A 27,140-nucleotide genomic window follows, 5' to 3' on the forward strand; every position below is an offset into this window, starting at 1 on the left:
AGCTCATAAAAACCAAGTGTGTGCCCCTCTGGACAGAGCTCTCCCATCCTCCTGAAGTGCAGTATCAGCTCCAGGTGCTGAGGGCTCCACTCCCCACTTCGTTCAGTGCAGCTGTCTCAGAGTGCTGCTCCTCAGAGCTGGGTTCCAGATAATTAATGAGCAGCAGCCCTGCAGGGCCACCTCCATGTGCCCTGATTGCTGTATGGCCCTGATATTAGCTGGGGCTGAGTAGTGGGTCCGTGGAGCAGTGGGTCCGTGGAGCAGTGGGTCCGTGGAGCAGCAGGGCCATGGAGCAATGGGGCTGAGCAGTGGGGCCAGTTCGGGGTGGCAGCAGCTGGTGATCAGTGGCTGCTGTGCCAGTGCCACGCAGTGCTGATTTGAGGAAGCCATGTATGAAAAATGGGGCCTGGTTCAATGCTATCGGAAATGCAGTGCAACAGCAAAGAACATGAGTTATGTATTAGTGCCTGCTGGGCAATACCACGTGGAGCTCTCTGTGATGCTGAGCACTCCACGGGTGGGGAGCGCCGTGCAAACCCCGCTGGCAGCTCTGCAGTCAGCTGTCCTCTTGCTGCACTGATTCCTGGTGACCAGAAAAGCAACTCGGGGACGCATCCTTGCGGCACAAGACAGGCGCGTGCGCAGCCATGCAAAGAGCTCTGTGGGCTTTGTCTTGCCTTCACATCTGGACATTCCAGTGCCTAAAGGCAGCCAATAAGCAACAGGGAGAGTGACTTTTTGCTCTTTTTACACTGACAGATAGTGAGAGGACAAGGGGAAAAGACTTTGAACTAAAAGAAGGGAGATTTAGGTCAGATGTTAGGAGGAAATTCTTTATTCAGAAGGTGGTGAGCCCCTGGCACAGCTGCCCAGAGCTGGAGATGCCCAAGGCCATGGATGAGCCTGGAGCAGCCTGAGCTGGGGGGGCAGCCAGCCCATGGCAGAGGTAGGGCTGGGAGGCTGTAAGGTCCCTTCCAACTCAACCATTTTGTGGTTCTATGATATAATTCTACGATTCCAGTGGTTCATAGCACACTGTTGAGCACGCCCATTGCCCAGAGCCATGCCATGACATTCCTGCTGTGTCCTTCTGGCACCTGGTGGCTGCTGGGCCCTGTGCAAGTGGTGCCATTGCTAACAAGTCATCCAAGTATGGGTTTATTTTGGTATTTTTTCCATCTGCAAAAGCAAAACCTTTTCTAATTTCTCTTTAGAATCTGTGATGTGTCTTTGGACAACCCTTTCCCACATTGTAATTAAAAAAAAACAGGCTCCCCTTCCCCTCCTGCCTTTAGCACCGTGCCACCATTGCTGCTCAGGTGTCCTTGGAGGTGTTGGCTGCCCAAGGAGATGTTGGTGCCATCTGGAAACCCAAAGAGGAGGCAAACGTATTTGCTCAGTAACATCAGAGCTGCCACTTTAGAAAGCTTTGCGAGCAGAAGTCCAACAAAAGACTGAGGTGTCCCATCGCTGAAGGTTTTGAATCTGCAGCTGCACATTTGGCCATTTCTGCCCATGAGGCAGAATGTTGCCAGGAGGCAGGCAGCCAGGGCTCCTCTGCTTCCGCTCCCCGAGAGTGCTCTGCACCAATGGCACCTGCAGGAGGTGAAGGGGACCACTCAGATTATTCCACATTATGTTCAGAGTAATGGCACGTCTTAAAATAGCTCTCAATTAGCAATTGATTGCAATTAATTGGAACAACGTAGATTGACATGATGCCTTCATATCTCTAGAGCATTTATCTGTTATGAGTCCTAATTTTTAAAAATTCAAAAACTGTGGTTCCCATATTATCATAACCATCTGTCGGCAATTTGCAGTATAAATCTTCCAGAATCAGGACGCCCGCGTGCTCTGTCTTTGCTAATTAAACAGGTTTTAGAAGGGGCTCAAGTTCAAACGTGAACTGTGAAGGGCAGAACAGAGGAAAACCTAGGAGTGGCTTTCCACTTGTATGTGTGCAAATGTATGTATTTATATGTGTGTGTCTCCTGGTGTTTTGCAGCAGCTCGGCTCAGGCTGGTGCCCGCAGTGAGGCCGTGGTGCCCTCTGGCCCCGAGCCGGCTCTGAATGTTTGCATTATGCACTGGGGGAGTCTGGAGCAATGCTTGTGTGGGTAATTCTAAAATTAGGGCACCGAGAGGGATGTTCTTTCTGATTAGTTAGCCTAGATTGGTTTTACCTCCGTTTTAATTAATGGAGGATTTAACTCCTTTCTTAATAGCACACCGGTGCTGAATGTTTGAGGATTCAATCCGTGATCCTCCCACGCCACATCACTGGGTCCTGACCTGGGGGTCTGTGTCCTGCTGGGGGCTCTGCCTCCGTGCCCTGGGGCAGGGCAGCCCCTGCTCCTTTATGCCAACTTCACTTTCAAGAACTCGAGTATAAATTTTCAGTAGCAAGATTGTATTAAGATAAGACATTAAAACAACAGTAATAAAGATACAGAACAGTCTTACGGTGGAGGAGGGCTGGTCGTGAGGGAAGATGTTGTGGCAGCTGCTGACTCTTGGTGCACCCAACTTACACAAGCTGGAGATGTTTGACGGAGGGCAGGAAGAGTAAATGCTATTGGCCGAAAAAAACTTTTGCATCATTTTTTCATTTCACTGTAGTTTTCTCAGAGGAAGATAAATGCCACGGTCCTAATGGCCACATATTGTTTCCAAATGCAGTATTTGGAAAGGAAAGGAAAGGGACTGCATTTCAAGCACAGAGTGTTTTAGGGAACAGGAAGTTCAGGTTGGATATTAGGGGCAATTTCTCCTCCAAAAGAGCGGTCAGCACTGGCCCAGGCTGCCCAGAGAGTGGGGGGTCACAGTCCTGGAGGTGCTCCAGGACGTGGGGATGTGGCACTGGGGGACACAGACAGTGGGCACAGAGAGGTGAGGGATCTGTTCCAACCTTAACAGTTCTGTGGTTCTATGATCACGGGAGCACTGATAAATGGCAGCGTGCTGGGAGGCTGATGCGTGAGTGCAGGCTAGGGCTGCATTGTCCTGCACATGGTTGGGTTCCACACAGGGACCTCAGCAAACGTTGCTGCTTTGGCACCAGATTGGAAAATGTGTGTGGTAAAAGCACGTTAAAACAGAACTTTAAAATCATTAAAATGGACTGGGAAGGAGCTGGGTGTCTGTGGAGAGCAGCTCAAAGCCTGGTGGTGGGTTCAGCAGCGAGCAGGATGTGGAGGATAGGGGAAGGCTTGGACAGTGCTGGCCAGCACACAGGTGAGCGCATTCAGAGCAGTGATGTCACTGCTGGGGCCTTCCCTGGTCTGTTTGTCCAATGAAACAGCACTCAGGATCCTCAATCTGAAATGCACATAAAGCTGCTGCACATGTGTCCTGCTGCCAGTGCTGGTACCAGCACCAATTACTGCATAGCATTTGTCATTCCTGAGCTTTACCTTGGTAATTTTATTTGGACAGCAGTGTTTTCCACTGATAGATCTGGCTAGATTACCAACTCAGAATGTATTTATTAAAGTACCAATTAGACCTTGGTCTCTCATCAATCACAACACCTTTACTTCATGCATGGATGCAAAACCCATTTGAGGCGTTGTGCGTGCATGGACGAGAGATTTACATCAAACTGTCACTGGGCCGCCATCGCCTGTCTGCAGGCCTGGGCCATCCAGGCTTTACTGACCTGCTGAATAACGTGTGGTAGTTTTCAGTGCCTCAGCCCTGGGGCTGAGAGGGGCAGGAGCAGGATGTGGGGCACCAGGCTGCCCCACTGCCACCGATTCTGAAGTTCTATTTAGGGAAGTGGCTTAGAGACGTGGTGGGGGTGGGCTGGCGGCTGGACTTGGTGATCTTGGTAATTTGTGGCAGTTTCATTCTGAAATATCACAACATTGTGAGTTTTATAGATCTGAAACTAAAAAGAAAATTGACTGTACGTAGTGTAGTATTAAAACTAATATTATAAGATAGATGTCAAAACGAAGGGAGCTGGTGAAGAGCTGAGCGCTTTCCCAGTGCAAATATCATCAAATCACCTCCTGCTTTCGGAACACCTCAGCTCCAGGAGGCAGTGCCAGTGGCAAGGACTTACCCAGGGAGTGCCCGCCCCGTCCTCCCCATCGCCCCTGCTCGCCAGGCACCTGCAGGCTCGATGCTGGCTCAGGGGTCACAAGGAACCTGCCTGCTCTGGGGCCGTGCAGGGACGTGGCCCTGGCACTGTCTCTGTGCTCACACCGTGCTGCTGTGGGGTCACTTAGGGACCGGTGGCACTCACATCTGAATAACTGATATTTTGGTGAGCTGGCACAAATCGTACTTCTCTGAGCGCATACGGGCGGGCAGCAGACACCCCAGCACTGCAGCCGTGCTGCGGGGCAGCGTTGGGCACATGGCAGTGTTCCTGTGAAGCTCTGCTCCCGGAGCACAGTGGCTGTGCTGGGGGACAGGGGCAGGAGGAGCTCCACAAGGCCATGCCCCCCATGCTCAGGATGCAAAATTCCAGCGCTGTGTCTGCCATGGGCTGTGCAGTGCTGGAGTTGGGGTCTGTGAATCATTCTAACAACAAAAACCAACAAAACACCCACAAATTTTCATTGCTTTTGGTCTGAAGACCCTGTGCACATCTTGTACCACGAGTGCTCCCTGCCCGTGGCGTTGCAGCAGCTCAGGCTTCCCATTCCCAGCTCGCAGTGCGTTTGCCCTAAAAGGGAGAGGAGAAGCAGGCGGCGGGCGCTTGTGTGTCAGTTACACATCAGAGGCTTTGCTGCTGCTTCAGAACCTTCTAATAATAATTATAGTTAAGGCAGTAGGAGAAAAACGTTCTGAGATCAGGGAGAGAGGCAGCAGAGCCAGGCTGGGATTAATGAGCCCCTTTTATCCCGGCATCACTGAGCAGGCAGGCGGTAATTACCAAAGTGCGCGGTCACATCGGCGCAGTGTGCGCAGCTCCGCCAGGATGGGGGCTGCTGGGGGCCCAGCGCTGCCCTGCACGGCCCTGTGCATGGTGCACATGCCATGTGCCTCTGCTCGGGAACACTGGGGGTACCAGGGCCAGCTCATGTGGGACGAGACATGGGCGTGGGAGCTGCATGGTGGAAGGTTCGATGTCTTTGTCACAGCCAAGCAAATGATGAGGAATTTCACTTTGGCCGTTATTGACTTTTGTCAGACAAGACAAACAGCAGGCCCCAAAGCAAGCCATAAATTCAGCTCAGGCACAACAACACAGACTGGGAGACTCCTCCACCACTGAGCAAGGAGCAGACAGGAGGAGGCTTTCAGCTGTTTGTTTCTTTCCCTGTTTCTACAATTGATATGCATTGTGTTCATGGCTGCAAAAGGGATGGTCTGAGGGCAGAGTGCCCCAGAGCTGCGCTTTGCTCCCCAGGTCACCTATTTGATGACTCTGGGATTCTGTTTAGGGACGTGGTTCAGTGGGCATGATGAGGATGGGATGGGGTTGGGCCTGGTGATCTTGGAGGTCTTTTCCTACCTTTATGAATATGTGATGCCCAGTTCTGACCTTTGTAAGGGGATCTGTTTGTCCCTCCTGCTGCAGGGTGGATGTCATTGACACAGCATCCAATTCAGCATTATGGCTTTGATTTGTTACTTCCATAAATAACAAGTATTTCCAATGGATCCAATGAAAGCATGAAGCTGCAGTGAGTGCAGGCTGCAGTAACAGTGAGCACTGCCCTGGGCAGGCAGTGGTGCTCCCTGTGTGCTTTGTTCCCATGAGGGCACCGCACTGTGCCGGGTGCTCTGTGCTGCTGGGCACACATGTGGCTCCAGGCAGCGCGTGCAGGGAGTACAGGGAGCTGGACTGTGCATAGGGCCTCAGTCACCGCAGCCATCAGCCCCAAGAAATTTCATTTTCCTGGAGTTGCTTAACCAGCTCCCTGCACCCTCAGCATCTCCGTTCCTGCTGAGCATCCCAAAGGTGCCCAGGGCGTGGGGCAGTAATGGCAGCAAAGGGAAGCCATGGGAACTTTGGCACCAATGGCCCCGAGGGAACTCCATGGGAACCGTGTGCTCAGGGAGGTGCCCGCAGGCTCTAACCGCGCTCTCTCCCTCCAGGTGAGCCATCCCGCTGGGCCTCGTCCCACTGCGACTGCTGCTGCAAGAACGGCAAAGGCGAGAAGGAGGGCGAGAGCGGCACGTCCTGCAACGAGCTGTCGACGTCCAGCTGTGACAGCCAGTCGGAGGGCAGCTCCCCGCAGGAGACCGTCATCTGCGGCCCCGTCACGCGACAGCCCAACATCCAGACGCTGGACCGCCCGGCCAAGAAGGGCCCCGTGCTGCTGCTGCAGCACTCCGAGAGCCGGCGCAAGAGCGACCTGCTGCGGACGCTCACCTCGGGCTCCCGCGAGTCCACCGCCAGCAAGAAGAAGGCGGTGAAGGAGAAGCTCTCCATCGAGGAGGAGCTGGAGAAGTGCATCCAGGATTTCCTCAAGATCAAAATCCCAGACAGGTTTCCGGAAAGAAAGCATCCCTGGCAGTCGGAACTGCTGCGGAAGTACCACCTATAGGTGGGCTAGTACCCCACTGCCGTTACAGTGGGTACGGAGCGATACGGAAATAATTCCCGATAGTAATTATGTGTTAGGTCACAAAAAAAACAATCCATCTCTATAGTACTGCCTAATTTGCCTATCTCACCTTAACATTTCTAGTCGTAGGGTAACGATATTTTTCCAGTTGTGGAAGCACAATGACAAATGTTTTTCTTTGTCAACTCTGAGTCTTACACAAGCAGAGTACCTTAAGGGCACACAGGGCCGGCAGCGCGCGCTGCTTTGCTCTCGGGGGGGTGTGCAGCTCCGTGCCCACGGGCAGCAGGGCCGTGGGAGCACTGTGCAGGGACAGCATTGCCTTCAGCACCTGGGTGTGGGTGTGCACATATATATATATGTGTGTATATACATCTCCGTGTATATATGTATGTATATATATATCGGTATACATTGCTGACAGATTGCCTGGCTCCCTCCTGATCGCTGCAGTTTCTCAGCACTGGTAGCAGCTGTGGATGGTCGGCTCTTTGCCGTCTCTGAGGGCTGCAGCAGAACCCCTCGCTCTGTCTTTCTCTCTCCTTTCCCTTTTCCGAGGCACCGTGAATGCATTTCACTGCAGACAGGGACAGGGCTCTCTGTTGCTGTGTTCCATGTGTTTCTGGTGCTCTCTCTCCATCATCCCTCGCCCTCGCTGTGCCCCCAGGCTGTGTGGTGGCCCTGGGCTCAGCCCATGCTGGTGGCGGGGCAGGCGCAGTGGGCTCCCAGCTGGTGCGGAAGCAAATACTGGAGATGATCGGCCTGATGAGATGTGCTTAATGCTCTGACTGGCAGGGAACGGGTCTCTGGGTCAGCAGCAGTGCTGTGCCAGCTGTGTGCATTCCAGAGAACTGGAAATGAACCACACGGGGTATCCCTGGGGCTGCAGTGGGTGCGGGAATGAACCCCGGGGTGCTCAGAGAAATTGTTCCTTGTCAGACAGCACAAAAGGAGCGAGACATACAGATATAGGGCTGGCTGGAATGGGCAGTGTGTCACAGACTTATTTTGCATCCTCCAGGCTCCAGAGCTCCTGAATTTGAGGCCGCTGTGGGAGATGATGTCAGTGTGCACAGGTTATCTCTGCTGATCCTAAGGCGGTTTCAGTGAGGGGTTCCTCCGTGCTCCCAGGGCTCTGCTGTTCCCCCATCAGGGAAGGGTTGTTTTGTCAGAAGGATCGTAAGGGCTGCGTGAACAGGGCTTCTTACCCATAGTGTGGCTGCAGGTGTCAGCAGGAGGGTATCGGTGAGGGTGCACGTGGACCTATGTGGACCAAATAATTTTTCCCCTTATATTTTTCCCCCATATTTTTCCCCTATATGCACCACAGAGATGCTTTACAGCGCTCTGGTGGACAGGCCGTGGGGGAGTCAGTTTGTTCCTCTCATTGCAAAGCCGTGGGCAGAGATCAGTGCTGGGCTGCCCGGTGCTGGCAGTGACTGCAGTGGCTGGGACCCCCCCCTGCCCCCAGTGCCCCCCGGTCCAGGAGGGCCCCCCTCCCCTCCCTGCCCCACGGCGCTGCTGCATGCGGTGTTCTGAGTCCTTGGCGCGTCAGCCCCGTGTGTACCATGGTACGAACTACTTGTCCAGTCCTATGGATAGATTATGCCCCCGCGGGGTTTTGTAGATTAATAGTAAAAGAAGAACAACGACAGAAAAAAAAAAAAAAAAAAAAAAAAAAAAAAAAAAAAAAGCACTTTTAAATTATTTATATTAATTATAAAAAGACATTCTTTATTTTTCTTGGCATCGGTATCACTTAGCTACAAATCCGTTTGTAAGAATGCTATCGCAGATTTTAATCTATAGCAATGACCAAGCACGAGGCGCGGCGCCTCGCTGTGCCTCCCCGGGCCCTGCTCCTCTCACCCCCCCGAGCTCGCATGGCACGCGGTGACTTTGCTGCGGCAGAGTCCGTCCGTTGCACACCGACGTAGGTTAAGTGGCATCCACCGAATTACCTCTTCTACTCTCCGACGTGGTTCACTTGTATATAAGTGTAATGTCAACTTGTTTACAAGGTTATTTTGTGCTTAATTGTGGAAGAAAAAAAAAAAAAAAGTTTTAACGACAAATGTAAAGGAACCGATTTGACTGGAAGGTGTTTAACAATGAATGTGCTTAACGCCGTATAGACATCATTGGCTGTGGTCTCACACGAATGCATGTATCTCCGTGTCGTCAGTCCCCACCAGTGAGGTTATTGGCAATATTCTGCAGTCTGTGAATAGCAAATACGCATACACTGCTGTGACTCTGACAAATATAACTCAGTTACTGTTTCTACTGTGGTATGTAAAAAAAAAAAAACAACAGCAACAACAAAGTAGCTTTTAGCCTGCTGTATTTCCCTGGGACAGGTAACACCGAGAGAGCACGGACACGGGGTGGGGGGGGAACAGGGCAGTGCCCGAGCCGTGGCCTGGGGCTGCCGGGGGCTGTGTCCCCCGGGGGGGCATGGGCAGGGGTTGGTGCTGGGGCAGAGAGCTGAGCTCCAGCTTAGGAGCCTGCTAAGCACAGAGCAATGGTGCAGGACGGGGTCCTGCATGGGTGGGTGTTAGCGATGTGCTGCTGGGAAGCGCAGCTCTCAGTGCTGTGCATCGGGGGTGAGACCTGCACCTGGTCTGTGCACATGAACTGTGGGAGTACAGGCAGGGCTACGTGAGTTGGTGTCCTTCACCTGCCACAGGCAGCACAGAAATGCACAGATGTGTGCCTCCATGCCTCCAACCCGCTCGATTCCACATCGCTCCATGTGCACCAGGTCCCTGCGGACTGGGGATCGCTCTCCCTCGAGGTTTTTGCTTTTTCCCCATTTGTACCCATGAGAAGCTGAAGGCAGCACAGAACAACTGTGGGCTGCAGCCTTCCTGCCCCCGCCCCGAGCAGAGATGGGAGCACCGCCACAGCTCCAGCTCATCTGCAACAGCTGGTACTGCATTGGGTTCACCTGATGGGGTATCCCCAGGAGCACCAGGACGCAGCTCTCCTGTGCTTTGCAGGATGCCCAGTGAGGGGAAGGCTCCATCACATTCCAGGGCCGGGCGGCTGCTGGGCTGGGGCTGGCCCTCTGCTGTGCCCCCTGCAGGGCCACTCTGGGTGGCGGCCGCAGGACATGGGCTCCTGTGTGTCCTCTCCCTGCACGGTTTCTTGAGGTCACTGCTCTGCACCACCACAGCTCCAATGGGGTCGGCAGTGCTGGGGTGGAAGAGCTCGAAGATCAGCAGCTGCTTGTCCTGGGAGGAGGGATTTTCAATTATTTTTGGTCTTTGGTACTTGGCTGTTCCTCAGCAGAGGCCTTTCTGATGGCACCTCCTGCACTGCTGCACCTCCTTCACTCTTGCACTGTTGCACCTCCTGCACTGCTGCATCTGCACCTTCTACACCCCCTGCATTGCCGCACTGCTGCGCTGCTGCACCTCCTGCATCTCCTGCGCTGCTGCACAACTGCACTTGCACCTCCTGCACCTCCTGCACTGCTGTCCTGCTGCACCACCTGCACTGCTGCCTGCAGCAGCTCTGAGAAGCGCTGTGCTCATCATCGGGGAGCTCCATCCAGAACCGGGTGCTGCTGCCAGGTTCAGTGGCTGTGGCACAGGGTCCGGGGCTGCGGGGCTGCGCTCATGAGAAGCCAGCAGCAGCCGCTCTGTGCTGCAGAACAAAACCAATTAGCAGGGCTCCAGCTCCCTGATAATAATTCTTAGGAGAAGCGGAACTGTTCTGGAATACATTATTGTCTTCATTTCTTTTCATGTGCAAAGAAATAAAAGCTTGCCCTTCGCTGGCAGCCGCGGTGAGGACAATCCAGCGGTCATGATGAAGCTCTGCTCAGAGGCAGCTCTGCCCCCTCCCTCCGAGTGCACAGAAAGGTTTGGGGCTTCAGATCGCCTCCCACCTCCCCCCGTGCCCCCTGGTGTGCCAAGGGGCAGCAGCACAGAGCCCCACGGTGCTGGGGGCTGCAGTGCCCGGGGCTGCAGGGCAGGACCCTCACTCAGGCTGGGTGTGAAGGAGCAGAGGCTGTTAGGATTGCAGTACCTGTATGACAATTACTGCAGACTTAATTACCTCCCATACACACTGCACAAAGTGCATGGGAGGTAGGAGTGGTGTCCTTTGATACCAGCCGGTGTCAGAAAATTATTTTAATCTGCCTTACAACTATATAATTAAAAGCACTTCTATATAGACATATACACACACACACGTGTATCTCTTTCCTATGCTGATGGACCCACGGCCGTTCTGCCCGGCGGTGCCACTGACCCCAGGGCCAGAGCAGTGGGGCTGAGTTACTCCTGCATCCCAACACAGAGCACTGAGCTCAGCAGTGCCCAGAGGAGGAGGAGGAGGAAGAGGAAGAGGCTGAAGCTCCTCTGAAGGGGCAGGGAGATCTGTAAATACAGCAGGTTAAAGGCTGGCAGCGTGGCTGCAGTCTGTATTTCAAGCAGATGTTTCCCATGTTTTGTAGTATTGTTTTATTGGTAAATAAAAACCGACCAAAGACAAAGAGGCGTCGGGTGCTGTGTGTGACCCGGCCCAGGCCTGGGACAGAGGGAGAGGATCCCCACGGCGTGCAGCGTGTGCCCTCCAAACGAGGGCAGGGAGAGCCTGGCTGCGATCCTGACCGGGTCCGTCCCCACCCATGGGGAAAGCTGCACTGGCAGCAGCGCTGTGCCAGGGGGCAGAGGCAGCTGAGCCACTGGGGCGGTGGGTTCACAGCACACCCAGATACTTCCACCAAGCGACGTCACCGTGTGCAAAGCAGCTGTGGCCCAAAGAGAAGCTTGGGAGTCATGGTTCCATCAGAGGCGTGGTGGGAAGGGGGTGGCTGTTGGACTTGGTGATCTTAGAGGTCTTTTTCAATTTTAATGATTCCATGATTCTTAACACTGAAGTCCCACAAATGCAACCCAAGCATGTGAAGCGCCTCTTCCAACACCAGCAGCTCTGAATCCATGCAACCCCCACAGGCACTGCTCGCATCCCAGCACCTGCCAGGGCAGCAGGGACGGGCATCTCCCAGCCCAGCACTCGGGGCCAGGCAGCTCCAGGCTCTGCAAGAGTGGGGGGGCTCACTGCTGCCCACAGCTCTGCACGGCACTGAGGCTCACTGGGCCAGAAAGCTTAAATATTCAGGAAGGAGTGCAGCTCAGTGAGCAAGTGGGGCATTATATCTGGTCTCTGTTTCTGCCTCAGGAGCTGCCTGCGCATTTTCTGTTTATTAATGAGTGAATGATGCTCATAAACAGCCTTACTTCCCCTCTGTCAGCAGCGGGTGGGCTCTCTGCACCCAGCGCTGTGTCAGGCTCCAGCTCCCAGCCCTGGGCACTGCTGTGCAGGCTCTGCCAACCACAGCCCCAGTGCCCCCACAGTTTGCCAAGGAGGCAGCGCTGCCTTCCCCCCCTTTGCCCAACAGGCGGGCACTGAACACCCTGCAGAGCCCATCCCACACGCTGTGCTCAGAGCCCTGCAGACACATGCAGGCACCGGGGGAGCTGCAGCTGTACTGGCTCCATGCATTGTGCATCCCACCCCAACACACCCCCACTGGTGTTTATGCATAACAAAATAAAGGATTTGCTTTGATTTCTTCCATTGTGATAGCCATCCTCCTCAGAGCTTCACCCACCACTTGGTATCCAGTCTTGCAGAGGTTCCTGCACTTTTAAAGTTAATGGAGTGCTAAATGTTATGGCAGGACCTGGGTGCTGAACCCAGCTGTAGTCAATTGATTGATTTGCTCCTCCAGGTGGCTCCTATTACATTTCCTCACATCTCCCAGGGCGTGGTGCAGCTCTGAGTTCGGTGGAGATCAGGGTTGCCCCATGGGTGTGGGGATCTGCTGCTCCACCCTAGCTGCTGCCTGGGATGCCAACGTTCAGCTCCCCATAAGCACCACAGTGCTATTGCTCAGCTCCCTGTAAGTACCATAATGCTATTGCTCTCTTCCTGAAGGCACAGGCCGGGTGGGCTCTGCTGCCATCCCTCCTCCAGGCAGAGCCCATTGTCATCCTGCAACTGTGTTTCAGCAGTGTTATAAGTGATGATCTCCTCCAGGTTAAACCTTCAAAGGCATCCCAAGCTGTGTGTTTAAATGATAGCAGAAAAATTCCCCTAACTCCTTAAAGTTAATGATCTTCATTTTCATTTCCACATATTTCTTTCCATATAATAGCCAGGTGCTAAATCTTCATGAGATTTTTATAGTTTCACTGAAGGAATATTTGCATAATTATTAGTGCATAATCTACTTTAATAGTCCCCCTGATTTTACTATTAGAGCCAAGCGCGCGGTGTCAGCTCACAGCTCTGGGCACGCAGCTCCCTGCCGGGGCAGTGCTGTGCTGCTGGAGCAGCGCGTGCCAGCCCAGCTCCTCTGGGACGTGGGGCTGAGGCTGGACCGTGGTGAGGGGAAAGGGGAGCGAGTGCCCCAGGGCTGGGATGTGGCATGGACACAGCCAGAGCAGTGGCTGCCCCGAGGCTGATCCCAGGTGAATGCCTGAGCCTTTGGAAGGGAGGAGATGCATGTGGTGGAAGCAATGACCTTCCCTTGGAAAGAAGGGGCCATTGCCTGTGTTTTATCATCACAGATGTAGAATGCTTTGATCAAGAGCTGCTTATACTAATGCAGAGCGTCTTGGCCATTGATGTTATCCGATTAATTAAGGACAGTTGTTCTCCTTGGCAAGCTGGCAAGAGGAGACCTTCACTGTTTGTCCTTATGTGACCACGTATGGACAAATGCAGGAGGGGTGCTCCATTCCAAACAACCACAGGGGCCTGGTAAGACCCTGCAAGCGAAGGCAGCCGGGAAGCAGCTGGAAGAGGGGGGAGCATCACACTGTCCAGCCCGGTGAGTCTGTTGTGGCAGGTGTTCCTTCTGTGTTACGTGGGCAGAATACATGGGAATTTAAGGAATGAACATAGAGAGGGGACCCACATCGCTATGCTTGGTGTGGGGAAACTTCCAGCAGCGCCTGGGCCAGAGCTCAGCACTATCTGCTGGGGGTGTGGGCAGCGCTCAGTGCGCAGTGGGTGCTGTGCTCGGCGGCTCCGCGGGCAGCAGTGCGTGGTGCAGGAGGTGCCGTGGCAGCCACAAATAGACTGAGGCTCCAAACTGCCCCTTTTGGGAATCTTCCACACTGGAGCTGACGTGAGAGCACAGAGAAAGCGTCTCCTAAAATAAGCGCCGTGAGGTGGGGGTGCTGTGATGACAGCGACTGTGTGGGGAGGAAACACAGAACTTCCAAGGCAAGGCAGCAACCTTCTGTTATCTCCCAGCCAGAGCACGCCCTCTCATGAAATGTCATTTCCAGATATCTGTTAGACCGTTCCCACAGAGACTGGTAAATGTTCCTTTCCTTAGGGCTTGTCAAGGACAGAGGTGGTTGATACTGTGTTCAGAAATGGACTGAGATGTTCAGCACAGCAGCTCCCCGTAGGAGTGATGGTGTAGGGCTCATCTAGACTGAACGTTAGTTTTTAATATCTAAAGCTCCCACACCAGCGATCCAGGTGTAAATCATACCTCTTCACAAAAGCCAGAGCAAAGACTTTCTGACTCATAAAATTTGGAGAATAGACAATAAAAACATCTCAAAAAATGTAGGTAACAATATGGTGAGAGTACAGTTTTGGGGCAAAATGTTCTCTGTAGTTTTTTTGACATTGGCGATGTCCAGTTGCTGGTATTTTTAGTAAACAAATCATGTTTAATGGAGGCTCCCCATGCTGAGCTGGGGCTGCTCCTGCTGCCCCACGTCCCTGCAGGGAGACCCCAGCCAGCGGCTCCTGGAACAGCCCCATCAGGTGCAGCTCCAAGCTGGGATGGCGAGGAGAGGTCTGGATTCGTCATCTGGTGGCGTGCTGCTCTGAGCTGTACCGAGAGCTCTCGGTTATTCTGGAAGATGCTGTGTGACACCAACTCATGGATGCTCTGTGGCTGCTCTGTGCCTCAGCTCATCCATGGGCACCCATCTGAGCTGACCCCATCGCAGCGCTGCCCTGAGGCCCCGCACAGAGCTCCAGGTCTGCTCTTGTGCAACTGCTGACGAACAGCGTTCCCTGTTATCCTCCCATCTCCATGCAGGCAACAACTGCAGAAGTCAGGGATTTTTTTTAACAGGACCCGTCAGAATAACATGATAAAATGTTGCTGTCATCTCCCAAAATTGTACCTACTGTAATCTTCAAGTTTTTTCAACAGTTTTGATGGTACCTTATTTCCATAATAGCAGATAAACAACCATGTAGCACAGGGCTATAATTTCATTGATTGTTCCTGGCAACCTTGTATGCTGTGACAGCTCCTGCAGCTCGAGCGATTTGTCACTTGGATCTCGAGATGCAGCCCTCCGTCTTACACAGGCCTGTACTTGGTGCACAATCCACTGACGTTTCCCTTCCCCTATGTGAAGGGGTGAGGATCCCAGGGACCCGCTGCCTCGTTTCCCCACATCTGCAGCATCCAGCAGAGCCCCTGGCGCTGCCCACTGCCCCTGCCTGCACCCGGCTGCACCCGGCGTCCTGCTGGGCACCGCGGGGACGTCTGGGTGCAAAGCGGGAGCGCTGCCTCTGTGCCTGAGACAAATGATCGCCGTCCTCCTTTGTAAGCGGCGCAGCTGTAAGAAATTAGGAAATAACTTCCGGATAAACAGATTTATTGGTGCAATTTGGCTTTGCGTGGCTGGAGCGGGGTGTTTGTAAAATATTTATCCTTTTCCTCTACAGTGATGGAATGAGAACCAGTTGCACAGCGTGTGGGTCTTCATTAGTGCAATTCCACACGCGCGTTTGTGTTCTGTCTCCTCTTGTTCCTTCGTTAAGCTTGCCCTCATGATACATTGCCTTGGATCGTTAGTTAATAATTGCCTCTTTAGTATGGAGTCAGAATCCTCAAGTTAGCGGTGCTGGTTACACGTCTCAGACCGTGCACAAACCTGTATGCGTTCGCCTGCTCCGTATTTAAGCCATTCCGCTATTCATCCCAAACCCCATCAGAACAGATAATAAACCACTTTGTGAACAGATGTGCCACTTACTCATCCAGTTCTATAACGATAACGAAGAAAATCTAATCTGGAGTGTCTCTGGAAGCCGATCTGAAAGACAGCTTGGTATGAGTAATAAAGGCACTACGCGAGGATGTAAGAACCGCCGGGAAAAGGCGCGCGCTGCCGCTGCTGGGGTCGGACCGCGCGGGGGAAGGGCTCCTCTCGGGGCCGGGCTGCAGCAGGAGCCGCTGCCTCTGCGGATGGAAACGCTCTGAATTGCCTTCCTTTAAAGAAGAATAAAAGATAATTTCTCTTACAGCTGGGAGCAACGTCTGACATTGCAGAACGCTGAAAGCGCGTTGGAGAGGGATGGGAGAGCTCGGGCGCTCAAGGTGAGCAAGATAACACGCAGAGCATTCAGCTAAAACATGTAAAAAGGCAGAGACGAGCAGAAATCCGCGAGAATAACGCTCTCTGAAGGGCCATTTGCCCCCCATCAACTGTGTACGTTTATCTGCGCCTCGTATCTGCTGCTACTGATTCCCGTCACTAGGAAAAGAACCAGGAGTGCGACAGAGGCAGGAGCCTCTTGCTGCAGGTGAATGTTTGCAGAGGCTGCAATGGAGCTGCACAGCGCGGGGTTGCTGTTAACTGTCAAAAAGGTCCCTTACAATCCCCAAGGAGTCTTTAAAGGAAAAAAAAAAGTCACGTTTAATGTTGGTGAGATGTCCTGGCCTGACAAATGTCCGCCGCGTGTTCCCCGGGCAGGAAAAGCACAGAGGGCAGCGCGAGCTCTGCCAGTGCTGCACTGAAAGGAGCAGAGCTGCGGGGCGGGGCGCGGGGGGGCGGGCAGTGCCGGGGTTTCCCACGCGGGAGCAGCCCCCAGCCCCGGGGCGGCCCAGGTCCCTGCTCGGCAGAGCCCGGCGGGGCCGTGCGGGAGCGGTGCGAGCACCCGCTGCTGTGTGACACCGCGGCCCCAGGCAGCTGGGAACGGGTCGGGACAGCCCCTTCCTGCAGAGCATAGATATTAATGCTCTGATTGTTTCACTGTTCAGTGAAAGATGCGCACCTGCCCAAGGACAGGAAATCACATGGCGGCACGCAGCCATTCATCAGCGGGAGCGACGCTGAGAGGGGTTAAGTTCACCCGGTGCGATAGGAGAACCCGGTAGGAGATCACGGAGCTACGTCTCTTGGTGACATGGGTGAGAGTTCGGTGACAAATCAGTGCGAAAAGTGACGGCCACAGCGGCTCGGAGACGGGCAGAGGAAGGACCGCCGCTGTCGCTCGCTTTGGAAACAAACGTGAGACTCCGTGTGCTGTCTGCCTGCGGGGGAACCTGGTGCGTGGTAACACGGATATGGAGAGGTGGTAGAAGAGCATCCCGAGCGGGGTCACGGGTTGCTCCGCTCCCAGCACTGCAGCGGGTGATCCCAGGCGGCACCTTAAGGGCCCCGCTCCCCGGCGCAGCCCTGCAGTGCTGTGCTTCACAGCTGGCAGCACCACGCAGCAGGGCCGGCGTGCGCTGATGGATCACGTGCAGCCTTAAATATTATAGGAGGGTGTATTTCATCCAGACAGGGAACTTTAAGCAGGACACAACAGACATTTTTCTTACAATATTAACAATTTACCACCTGAACTTTATCTTCTCCTTGGATAATAACCACGAGACGCTGGGTAAGGGAACAATTGATTTAAGATCTCAATCAAAAGGAAGCATTCTTCTTATCTGTATAGCCAAGCAATGAAGCAACAGTCATCCGGGGTTATGGTGCATTTGTCAGTCCATTAGAAGCACAGACTCTATGGATCTATATATGGAACAGGAGACATTGGCGGAAATGACTCTTGCAAATATCTTTAGCAGTTAAGAGCTTGTGATCTCTGCCTTTCACTTGATTTCCTCAGCATGTACTGAAATGGCACGGGGAAAAAAAGATCCTTTTCCTGCTTCCTCGTGCCCAGACTCGCCCACTTCCATGTGCCGTCATCCAACAGTTTCACTGCAGCCGTGACCCAGAGCCGGGGGAGCACAAGGGTTGGTCCCGGTGTCCCCTCCTCAGGGGACGAAGGGCAGCGCTGCCTCGGGACTGTGCTTGAGCCCACGACACCTCAGCAGAGATTCCAGTGTTACGTTGTGTCCTGAAATGTTTGGCACTGGGGGTTCATTGGTGACCCGCTCCTAAGCATGCGTGGCAGCTGGGCAATGGGGATCTGCTGGCAGGCGGAGGAGCGTTTCACATGGCTTTGTTCAATCCCATCCACCTGCTGAAGACAGGGGAAGGATTCATCGTGAGTTTACAGATGAGAAAAGCGCATCAGGTGTGTGCTGTGTGCCCACCCGTGTGTGAGTGCGGTTTGAAATGCACAAACCAAGAGCTGCTGATTCCAAGCCAGCTTGGTAACGATTTCCCCCCGCATTCTGCTCTCTCTTGTGGGGAATATACCAACGTGATGCAGAAATGTCAAATCCAAATGGCTCTAAATATTACACTGCGGTATATTTGGTGACCAAATGAAGCACCCAAGCCCCTTCTCCTTCCCAAGCTCGCTCTGCTGGCTGCAGCGTGCTGCGCCCTCCTGGCAGGGCCCTGTGCAGCGGCTGGGGACGCTGGTGCAAGCTGTGTTTATTTTTACCATGGCTGTTCTGCAGAGATAATTGTGTCAAGCTGAATGCACAGCGCAGGGGTTACATTTCTATTCAGTTACCATGGTTGCTAATACTAAAAAAATTGCCCGAGAAAGGACTGGAATTGTTCTCCCCGTGCTGGGAAGTGTCCCCTGCCTCCTCCCCATGGGGCGCGGTGCCACGCTCTGTGCCCAGCTCCCTGCAGCCACCCCAGCACCGCTGCCTTGTTGATACAGGGAGGAATCTCCTCCTGCTGCTGCCAGTGTGCAGCCATGGGAGAAAACCATGCACATGGCCCCAGCAAGAGCCTGGAGGAGCAGAGCAAGTGGGGACGGAACTGCTGCTCCGTGCACAGTGCTGCTCAGTGGCAGCAATTACCTGTGAGATAAAAGCCAGAAGTGGGCCCAGAGCCGTTCCCAGGGGATGATGGATCCAAGCACACCCTGGTGCCAGCTGACCTCCCTTCACTCCTTTCTTTGCTCCTCTGACCCTTCCATGATGACGGTTCCCTTTGCCCAGACGTGGGCCTTGCCTGGGAAGTTAAACTGGATGATAAGGACCAGCTGTGCTGCCTGTATTCCTGCTTTCCAGCTGTCCTCGTTCAGTGCATTAACACATCCTCGTATCAGTTTCCAGCAGCACCCTTCACACCCAGGCAGCCCTTCATTTCAGACCCATCTCCAACCTGGCTCCATTCAGACCCTACTGGCACCCCACTTTTCACGTTACAAGAGAAACCAAGAGGTGGATTTGAGGTTATTTTTATATTAAAAACAAACAAAAACCCACTATTTTAAATTATTTTGCCTAGATGTCTGCATTCTACCGAGGCACCCCTCTGAGCCTTCTGCAATCTGAGAAAAATAAATGGCACTATTAAATTAACGCTGTACGTTGATCCCCCCTCCCCCAGTAAAAAAAATTCTTTTGAAGAAAAGGCTCAAAAAGAAGGTTTCTGCTCTCCCAGATTTCCCATAAATGAAGTGTTACTCACCACAGCTGGGGCCAGCGTGGGGTGGGCAGTGGGGGCTGTGGCTGCCGTCACAATGCTGCGCCTGCCTGTGGGCAGCCAGGACATTGCTGCACCTCCTTCTGCTTTCTGAGTCTGCCAAGAGGAAAAGAAGCAATTAAACACCTGGCTCGTTGGCCTTGCAGTGAGGGAGCAGTGGAATTGAGGCTCACCTGGCTCTGCTGTTCCTTAGGAAATGAGCTCATGGTTTATTGCTACCTATCCATAAAGTTATTCATCATTCCTTGCAAAATTTGGTATGAATTCATGTGAAAAGCCATTACACGCAACAATGTTCACCTCCCATTACTCTCCTGTTCCTGCACTCCTATGGGCACTGCTGCTGGCCGTGCTCAACCCGCTGCTGTCCCCGGTGAGCAACCAGGGAGGGGCAATGAGCGCCTGGGGGATTTGAGCTGAGCACTCCAGGGAACTTTGCTCCCCAGGCAGTTCCAGGGCACTGACAGCGGCCTCCGGATATGCGAGGTACACAAAGTGGGCCGTGAGCCACATGGAATCCCACCAGCAATGCCCTGAACATGCACTCCAAGCATGGGAGACCTCGGTCGTGGGCAGTGCTCTGCGTGCAGCACGTGGCACAGGCAGACCTGGCAGTGCCTCAGTGAGAGCTTACACACACGAACCCAGGGCTTGTTCCACTAACCAGAACTGCAGGAGCAGCTGCAGCTGTGCGCGTGGGGACACGGGCAGGGAGCAGCTCACAACACACCTCCCGCATCTGCCTTCATGCTCTTCTGTAGGACTGCAGGGGCTGTGCCTTGAGCTGGCACAATGGGCTGAGAGCAAAGGAATCCTCATCTGGGGCTGAAGGTGAAGCAGGGGAGGGCTCAGGAGGGAGCCCGGGGCACGCAGGGCTGAAGTGCATGCGCCTGTATCTGCAGTACCTGCGGCCACTTGAATTATTCAGCATCGTTCAGCACGTTGCCTTGCAGAAAGTGCCTTCCTACACAGAGGAAAATGCATAGATACTGAATATGGTGTGGCGTCAATACAGGATTCAGTGCTCCTTCTGCACCCTAGGAGACTCTGCTCTGTTCCCAGCAGAGCACCTGTGCTCAGCAGCCACCTGGGTAATGGCTCCTTATGGATGCTGCTCTGCACCAGTACGACCCAATGGGGCAAAGGGCAGCGCACTCGGCTGTGCCCAGCTGATGCTCACTGCCATCCACCTACTGCCGAGCTCCCACTGCGCAGACCCCCCCTGCCAGGACAGGAAGGGCCCTGGGTGCAGTGACACAGATCAGGAGCGAGAATCTGGGGGGAGAGAGCAGAGAGCAGCCCCAGAGCATCTCCCATCGAATGAGCTCAGAGAGCTTCCACAGCTGCTCCCCGAGGCGCGGGGTCTGCTGGGACACAGCGCTCAGTGCCTCCGTCTGGTGCCCGCTGCACCAACACCTCCCACGTGCCGCCCTCCCGCTGCTCTGAGCAGCCCTCAGCTGCGTTCTGAAGCCGTGCTCGGTTTCTGATGCATGTTCTGTGAACAAAAGAGGAACTATTTTTTTTTCCTTCCATCAGCAATTTTCTACAGTAAATAAGAAAAGGAAATGGAAAACCTTGCAGCAAGCCCCTGAGTGCCGAGGCTTTTACACGGGCTCAGGGCTCAGGCATGAGGTGGGATGAGCACAAATGGATGCGCTGAGCCAGTGCAGGAGATAAGAGCTCAGAGCTGCCATAAGGAGGAGGAATTGATGGAGTGAAGGGATGAGAACAACAGGAGCCTGAGCCACGAGGAACAGAAGAATTGGGATGCGACAGCTTTCAGAGCATTCACCAGAACTATGCACGGCCATGGAAAATACTTCCTCTGCGTTAACACAATGATCTCATCCTAATGTGACTGCGAGATATCGCAGACAATTAATTGGACCTTTTCCCTATCCTGTTCCTAAGTGCCACACATAAAGGAACACGTGTCCTGCCGCTGCCAGAGCCACAGGAGCAGGGATCTGCTGCTCCGAAGCTGCTCCACGCAGAAGGGAGCAGAGTGATGAGCAGCACGTGCAAAACGACGTGCAGGGCCCCTGCACCGCCCCCAGCCCCAGGTTAACACTGACAAAACATACTCATGGAAATGTCCCCCTCATTTACCAAACATAAATAACTGAAGTCATGTAACAGGTTGCTGCTGGCAGCGAGCGGCACTCGCCAAATGTGTGGATGCTTTTTCACACTGTGCTAGTGCTCCAGAACGGTTCATCCTCACATAACGGTCCCATTACCCTAAAAATGCATGAGATGCACGGCATCGCCTTCTCCACCAGGTTCCTTACCAGGCACTGAGACGGCCCTTTGCGAGATCCTATCTGCAGCTTGGAAAGCTGGAGTGCTCTGAAATAGTTGTTAAATTGAGAACAGCAGCTTGTACATCCCCTGTGGCTACTGCTGCCCTGGGACAGTCGGCACAGGACCAGCTCCTCAGAGACCAACGTGCTGATATCAGAGCTGCAGAGCTGTGGGCTCTCCTTGTGCTGGAGCAGAACCCCTCCCCTCTGCCCTCACACAGCCCGTCCCGCAGCGCTCACTGCCCCGGAGCTGCTGCTGGTTCATGGCTCCATCTCTCAGCATGGCAGTGCTCACCTGAATGGGAAAATGAAGCTGACTGGAACAATACTTTTCATTTGCAAGAAGAGAAAATGTTAAAAGGGGCAAAGAGAAACCAACCTCCTCGAACCTCCGAGGGATCATTTCTAGCGGAGCAATTGCACAAGAGCCGTTCCCGTGCAGGTTTACGCAGCTCTCTTTGGTTCAGCCAGGCTGCAGCGGGGCGGGCAGGCAGAGAGCTGCAGGTCGGTGATCCCGAGCCCTGCGGTGTGGGGTGCTCCCAGCAGGGCTGTGCGGCCCAGCAGCCCTGAGGCACCGTCAGCCACAACCACAGCACGGCCCTGTGGGCAGCGAGCGAGGCCCAGCACCGCCCCAGCTGCACACAGCTGCCAGCTGCAGCCACCGACCCGCTCTGCAGGGATGCTCTGGCTCCCACCTGAAGCGTGCAGGCTCCCCGCTGCCGTGTGGTTCCCCACTAAGTGCATAACTTCTGCTGGAGGTACTTCCCATTTACCCTCGTCTGTACGTTTGCTTTCTTTGCTGTTGTATTATGCTTGTAACGGATTTTCTTTTTGTACGTTGTAGAGAAATCTCTCATTCATCACACAAACACTGCTCCTTGTTTCTTCTGCTTCATTCAAAAGCAGAGAATGTAATTTTCAAGTAGAGACAAAAACGATGTTTTTGAAGATTGTGTTCGGTGCAGAATAATTCAAAGTAGATCACAGCCCTTCCACTGCAAGGTCCTTGATCACGGTTCCTTCTCTGCTGCAGCAATGCTGAAATCCAGGTTTCTGGGTGAGTGCTGCAAACCCAGCAGGGAAATACCCGGAGCTGCTCCTCAGCACTTCCAGCCCCGGGAGGAGGGGAATGCCCACAGGCAGAGCTCTGCAGGCTGGGGCAGAGTGATGGTGTGTGCCAAACCCAGCACCAGGCAGCGAGCAGTTCTGCCTCCGCTGTGCCACCTATTGTGATGCTCACTGTTCCGGAGTTAAATTGCTGTTTTGGATGTTGTTAGCCTCCACAGTTCACGATAGGACTAATTACAAGTAACAGCCTGTGCTGTTCTTTTATCAGAGATAGCGTGAGGCATTGTATTTGGAGATTCCCTGTGCCAAGTTATCCTCTCAGCTCTGCAGCTCACATCCCAGGCTGGTCCTCATGTAGGAGAGCAGAAAGAAGGGGAAGGAAACAACCTCTACTGCTCTGGCTCTGCCCATCACCTGCAGGCACCACGCGGCCCTGCCAGCACTGAGGGCTGCAGCACCAACAGCGCTCAGCATCTGATCACAGCCGTCAGCCCAAAGCAGAGCTCCAGCATCCACAGCCTGCAGCTGGGGTACAAACGGGCTGCAGCCCGGGGGAGGCGATGCCCACAGAGGAAACCGTGAGCGGATCAGCACTGTGCAAAGAGGGTCCTTGCAGAGCTCCATGTGGGAGCTGCGCTGCTGCTGCCCAGAGCTGCCCTGCAGCAGGGCCAGGGGGGGACACATGGGGACATGACCCCAGGAATCACATCCCCACACGCTGTCCCACACCCCACAGGGCTTTGGGGGGTCACGCTGAACCTGGTCGGCCAGATTTTGGGCTGAGCCTGCAGCAGTACAGGCTGCGTGGTGACGAGCTGCTCACACCTGGGACGCTTTGGATAAATGGTTTCTGCTGTGAAGAGACCTCACGTGCTAGAAGTTGCTGCTCACTTGTGGCTTTAAAGCATTCCAAGGACAAACCTGAATGCCTCCAATGCACCTACACCTAAGTGAGACACTCTCGCTGCAAAATCAAACATGTAGCACTGAATTTCAGTAAATTTGTTTGAATTTGAATTTTTCTGAGTGAGAAAAAAGGTGACATCTCAGAAACATCCCCCATCTCTCCCACCCACACCCAGCCCTGCTTCCAGGAATCGCGCCACTTTTATTTTTAGCCCCCGCTTTCACAGAGGATTCAGGCCCAAAGCGCTCAGGCTTGTGGTGAACAAAACGCTCTCAGTGCTGAGCTGCAGGGCACAGCACGGTGAGCACTGCACCCACACTGCACCGCTCCCAGCAGGAGGCTTTGCCCGGAGCCCCCACGCAGCTCCCAGTGCGTGCAGCAGCGGCAGCAGCTGGGGGAACGGCAGAGCACGGGCTGCAGATTTATCTCTTCCTTTGTTCTAAACACAGTGAGGAACAACCCCAGAACTCCTCGTGCCGCATCAGCCACCTGCTCAGTTATCCAGATCACCCGGCAGTGACGGGCCCTCCTTTCCATCCAGCATCAAGCAAGGAACACAGCACACCACACAGCACAGCACGCGACATGCCGAAGATATCCCTGAACTCCTGCAAACCACTAAGACACGAGATCTGCTGCTGACACTTAGGGACACACCAGTGAACACCGCAGTACCCGTGCCCAGGGCCGGGCTTTGCTCTGCCTGCAGCTGCAGCTCGGCATTCCTCCAGAGGGGACAGGTGCTCCCCAGGCCACCCCTGGAGGTGCAGATTTAACTTAACCTTCATCGTAAGCCTGTGCGAGTTGTTGATGCTGCTTTTCATTAAATTCAGCTTAAAAAGGCACAGAGGGATCCAAGCAGGCCTTGAGGCAGGATCCCCTGCATGTGGGTGGGAGTCCCGGGCTCAGCCCCGCTGCGCTCTGTGCTGGATGCATGGCGATCCGAGCATCGCTCCGCGGGGTCCGGGACAGCTCTTCTGTGGGATCTGTGTGAAAATGGGATTTATGGCACAGGAGTAAGAGCTCTCTGAACATGGCCCATAAAATGGGAAGAATCATATTTTTCTCTTCAGCAAGCAACTTCTAACAGCTCTGTTGGGTGCTTATTTGCAGTCACAAGGCAAAAATTTTGTCTCTGCTGTTTATGACCCTTTTACTCATTTCTGCGACAGGAGGGTGGCTCGGAGCGCGGCGCCAGCGATGCTCTGCTGCTGGGTGTGATGTGCTCCGGGGGCTCTTTGATATGCAGCCTTCTGCTGCACTAATGTTCCCATTAGTCTTGATTACCTCTGCAGGGGGTGGTAAAGGCTTCTGTAGCGGCGTGTCTAGGAAAATCCTTCTTGAGCCTCTGATATTTTCTTTGTGATATTTCCCCAATCATTGATGAGATATCAGTTTGGAGTCGTTTCCAGCCCTGCTGTTGGCCTCAGTTCCCGTTTCCCCGGGCAGCTGGATGGCTGCTGTGGAGTGCAAGGAGCAGCAAAGCACTCATCACGGGCCTCACGCGGCCCTGGTCTCCTGAGTGAAGCTTCCAGCTGCTGGAAGCACTCGGCCCGGACCCAGGAGGCATTCGAACACACGAGCTGTGCGGAGCTCCCGCCCGAGCTGTGATTCAGACACGTCTCCACACTGCGCAATTCACCGTGCCAGACACCAATTTGCCATCATTACCACACAGTCCTTTGGTTCAAAGACCGCTGAACATTACCTCCCATTACAGCTCACGCCTCGAAAACACAAAGCAAGGGCAGAACAGAGCTGCAAGCACACGGTAAAGGACAGCAGGCAGCGAGAGCCATGCTAGCAGCAGCTCCATACCACGTGGAGCTGGTGCCACTGCTGCTGTGCGGCTGGGGGCACTCGGGGAGCGAGCCCCTGCCCATGCACCGCGCCTGGGGCACAGCACTGGGAGAGCCCCATCCCCTGGGGACCCAGCTCTGGGCCCCAACCCCTGCCCCGAGCAGCCGAGTGCAGGGGCTGCCTGCTGCCACGCTGCTCTGCCCGCATCGCTGCGCGCTGGGGGTGCGGGTAAGGACGGATCCAGATCTGAATGCTGTGCTATAGGAACAGCTGTGTACTTAAATCAGCGCCCAGAAGCTGGTACATTTAAAACAGCCCCTGGCGCTTCTAAACACTCTGTAAATACAGAGTTAATATCTCCGGAGATCAACTTATCATTAATAAGTTATAAAAACAGGATTCAATGCACACCGAAGTACAAGTGTGGAAAAAAGCCTATTCTCTCTTTCCAATTTTCTCTTAAAATTTAGCAGTGATATTACTGTGACCCAATCTACTAAGGGAAAGCAATTATTAGGTAAGACGTATTAGGCGAGAGTCCAGGCAATAGCTTGAAACGTGTTTTCCAAAATATTTTGTCCCGAGTTGGGCACATTAGGGCTTGACTGTAATGCATATAGCAACACTTCTCATGTTTGAAAATGTGTCTTAAAAACCAGCGGTCGCTGATGTTTTAATAAGGATTGCCATCCCTACCACCAAAGGCGTGGAGGGCAGCGCACCCCCCCTGCCCCAGCTGCTGCCGGAGCCCCAGCCGCGTTCTGCAGAGCTCCGCTGAGGATGGGAGATGGCGCAGGGACACGCAACCGGTGTGAGCAGCCAGCGGGGTTTGGAACATCTGGGGATTCATCCACTAAGTCATAAAAATGAATGATGGTTACTCTGATGAAGCGGATACCTTTCCCTCTTTTGATCTCAAATAATCTGCTTCAGGCACACGTCTGTCATTCTCTGGTTCTTAAGCCTCCTGAATCCATAAACCAGAGACTTCATCAAATGTGTTCTATGCATCATGCAAGCTTGGGGAAGCCACACAATCCCGAGGAACCGGCCCGGCTGTGCAGGTGGCACCGTGACCAATGCTCCATGCACCTGGAAACAGTGATCCCTCCCACATATTCACATAGAGCAGCAGACGTTTCCTGATGCTCAGCAGCAGGACCTGGCTGATGCTGATGGGTCTGGGCTGGTGGCAGCCCCAGCGCAGCCCAGAGTGCCCTGCCCTTCCCCTGCACGTCAGCAGGTTCCAGGGGTCTCCGGATGCACCCCCAGGGGACAGCAGGAGGAAGGAGATGGCCAATAGGTCAGGGACAGGTCTGCACTCCCCAGATTCAGCTCTCCCCCGTCCCAGGAGGAGTTGGCACACAATGCTCTGTGCACGTTCCAGTATTCAGCAGCGCTGATGGTAATTACACACACTTAAAGCTGAGCTATGTCGCTGTGTGTTGCAGTGCCCTCAGGAGGCAGGGCTGCAGGCGGTTCCTTGCCCGTTCACTCCTGTGACAGTCAGTGGTATTTATTTACTCACAGCAAAACTAAATAGGACTTAAAATTTCCTGTAACTAGCATCTCCCATCTCCAATTCAACTTTTAATCACCCAAATCACTGAAACAAGCAATTCAGACATGTGCAGAACTGAATTTTCCATCCAATTTAGTTATATAATTGAGAGGCTATTTTCAGTCTTAATTAAAATCTATAATCTAAAAATACCCTTTTTCCACTCTGGGTGCCATCGGTGTAAGCAAGCAGCAGGTGCCCCTGTCCTTCCAGCACTGGGCTGAACAGATTGATTCACAGAAGCCAACTGCAGAGCACTTCAGTTCTCTGCTGGGGATGGGAAGGGGCATCTCCTCGAAGCCCCATGATTGCAGGTGGGGGCACAGCCACCCCCCAG

General features: G+C 53.8%; 1 protein-coding gene and 1 long non-coding RNA gene across 6 annotated transcripts in view; one reads left to right on the forward strand and one right to left on the reverse strand.

The window, feature by feature from the left end:
• Positions 1–8,169, forward strand: part of KCTD16 (potassium channel tetramerization domain containing 16) — a 46,180-nt gene extending 38,011 nt beyond the window's left edge. For 2 of the 4 annotated variants that reach the window (XR_002442796.1, XR_002442797.1), the window contains exon 3: positions 6,057–6,153. Coding sequence is in view for 2 of the 4 variants with exons in the window: in XM_021410486.1 (XP_021266161.1) it covers positions 6,057–6,508 (452 nt within the window). In the remaining 2 variants the exon portion in view is untranslated. Of the gene's footprint in view, positions 1–6,056 lie in introns of all 4 variants that reach the window. The other 2 variants (XM_021410486.1, XM_021410487.1) reach the window with 2 other exon arrangements.
• The window catches only part of LOC110405431, a 47,206-nt gene continuing 32,506 nt past the window's right edge, over positions 12,441–27,140 (reverse strand). The window contains exons 2-4 of one of the 2 annotated variants that reach the window (XR_002442871.1): positions 19,150–19,260; positions 18,534–18,687; positions 12,441–17,794 (exon numbers count right to left, since the gene is read on the reverse strand). This is a non-coding gene — a long non-coding RNA (uncharacterized LOC110405431). The remainder of the gene's footprint in view (positions 17,795–18,533; positions 18,688–19,149; positions 19,261–27,140) is intronic. The other variant, XR_002442872.1, reaches the window with a different exon arrangement.

The sequence above is a fragment of the Numida meleagris genome, chromosome 12, assembly GCF_002078875.1.
Source record: "Numida meleagris isolate 19003 breed g44 Domestic line chromosome 12, NumMel1.0, whole genome shotgun sequence".
NCBI classification, from domain to species: domain Eukaryota; kingdom Metazoa; phylum Chordata; class Aves; order Galliformes; family Numididae; genus Numida; species Numida meleagris.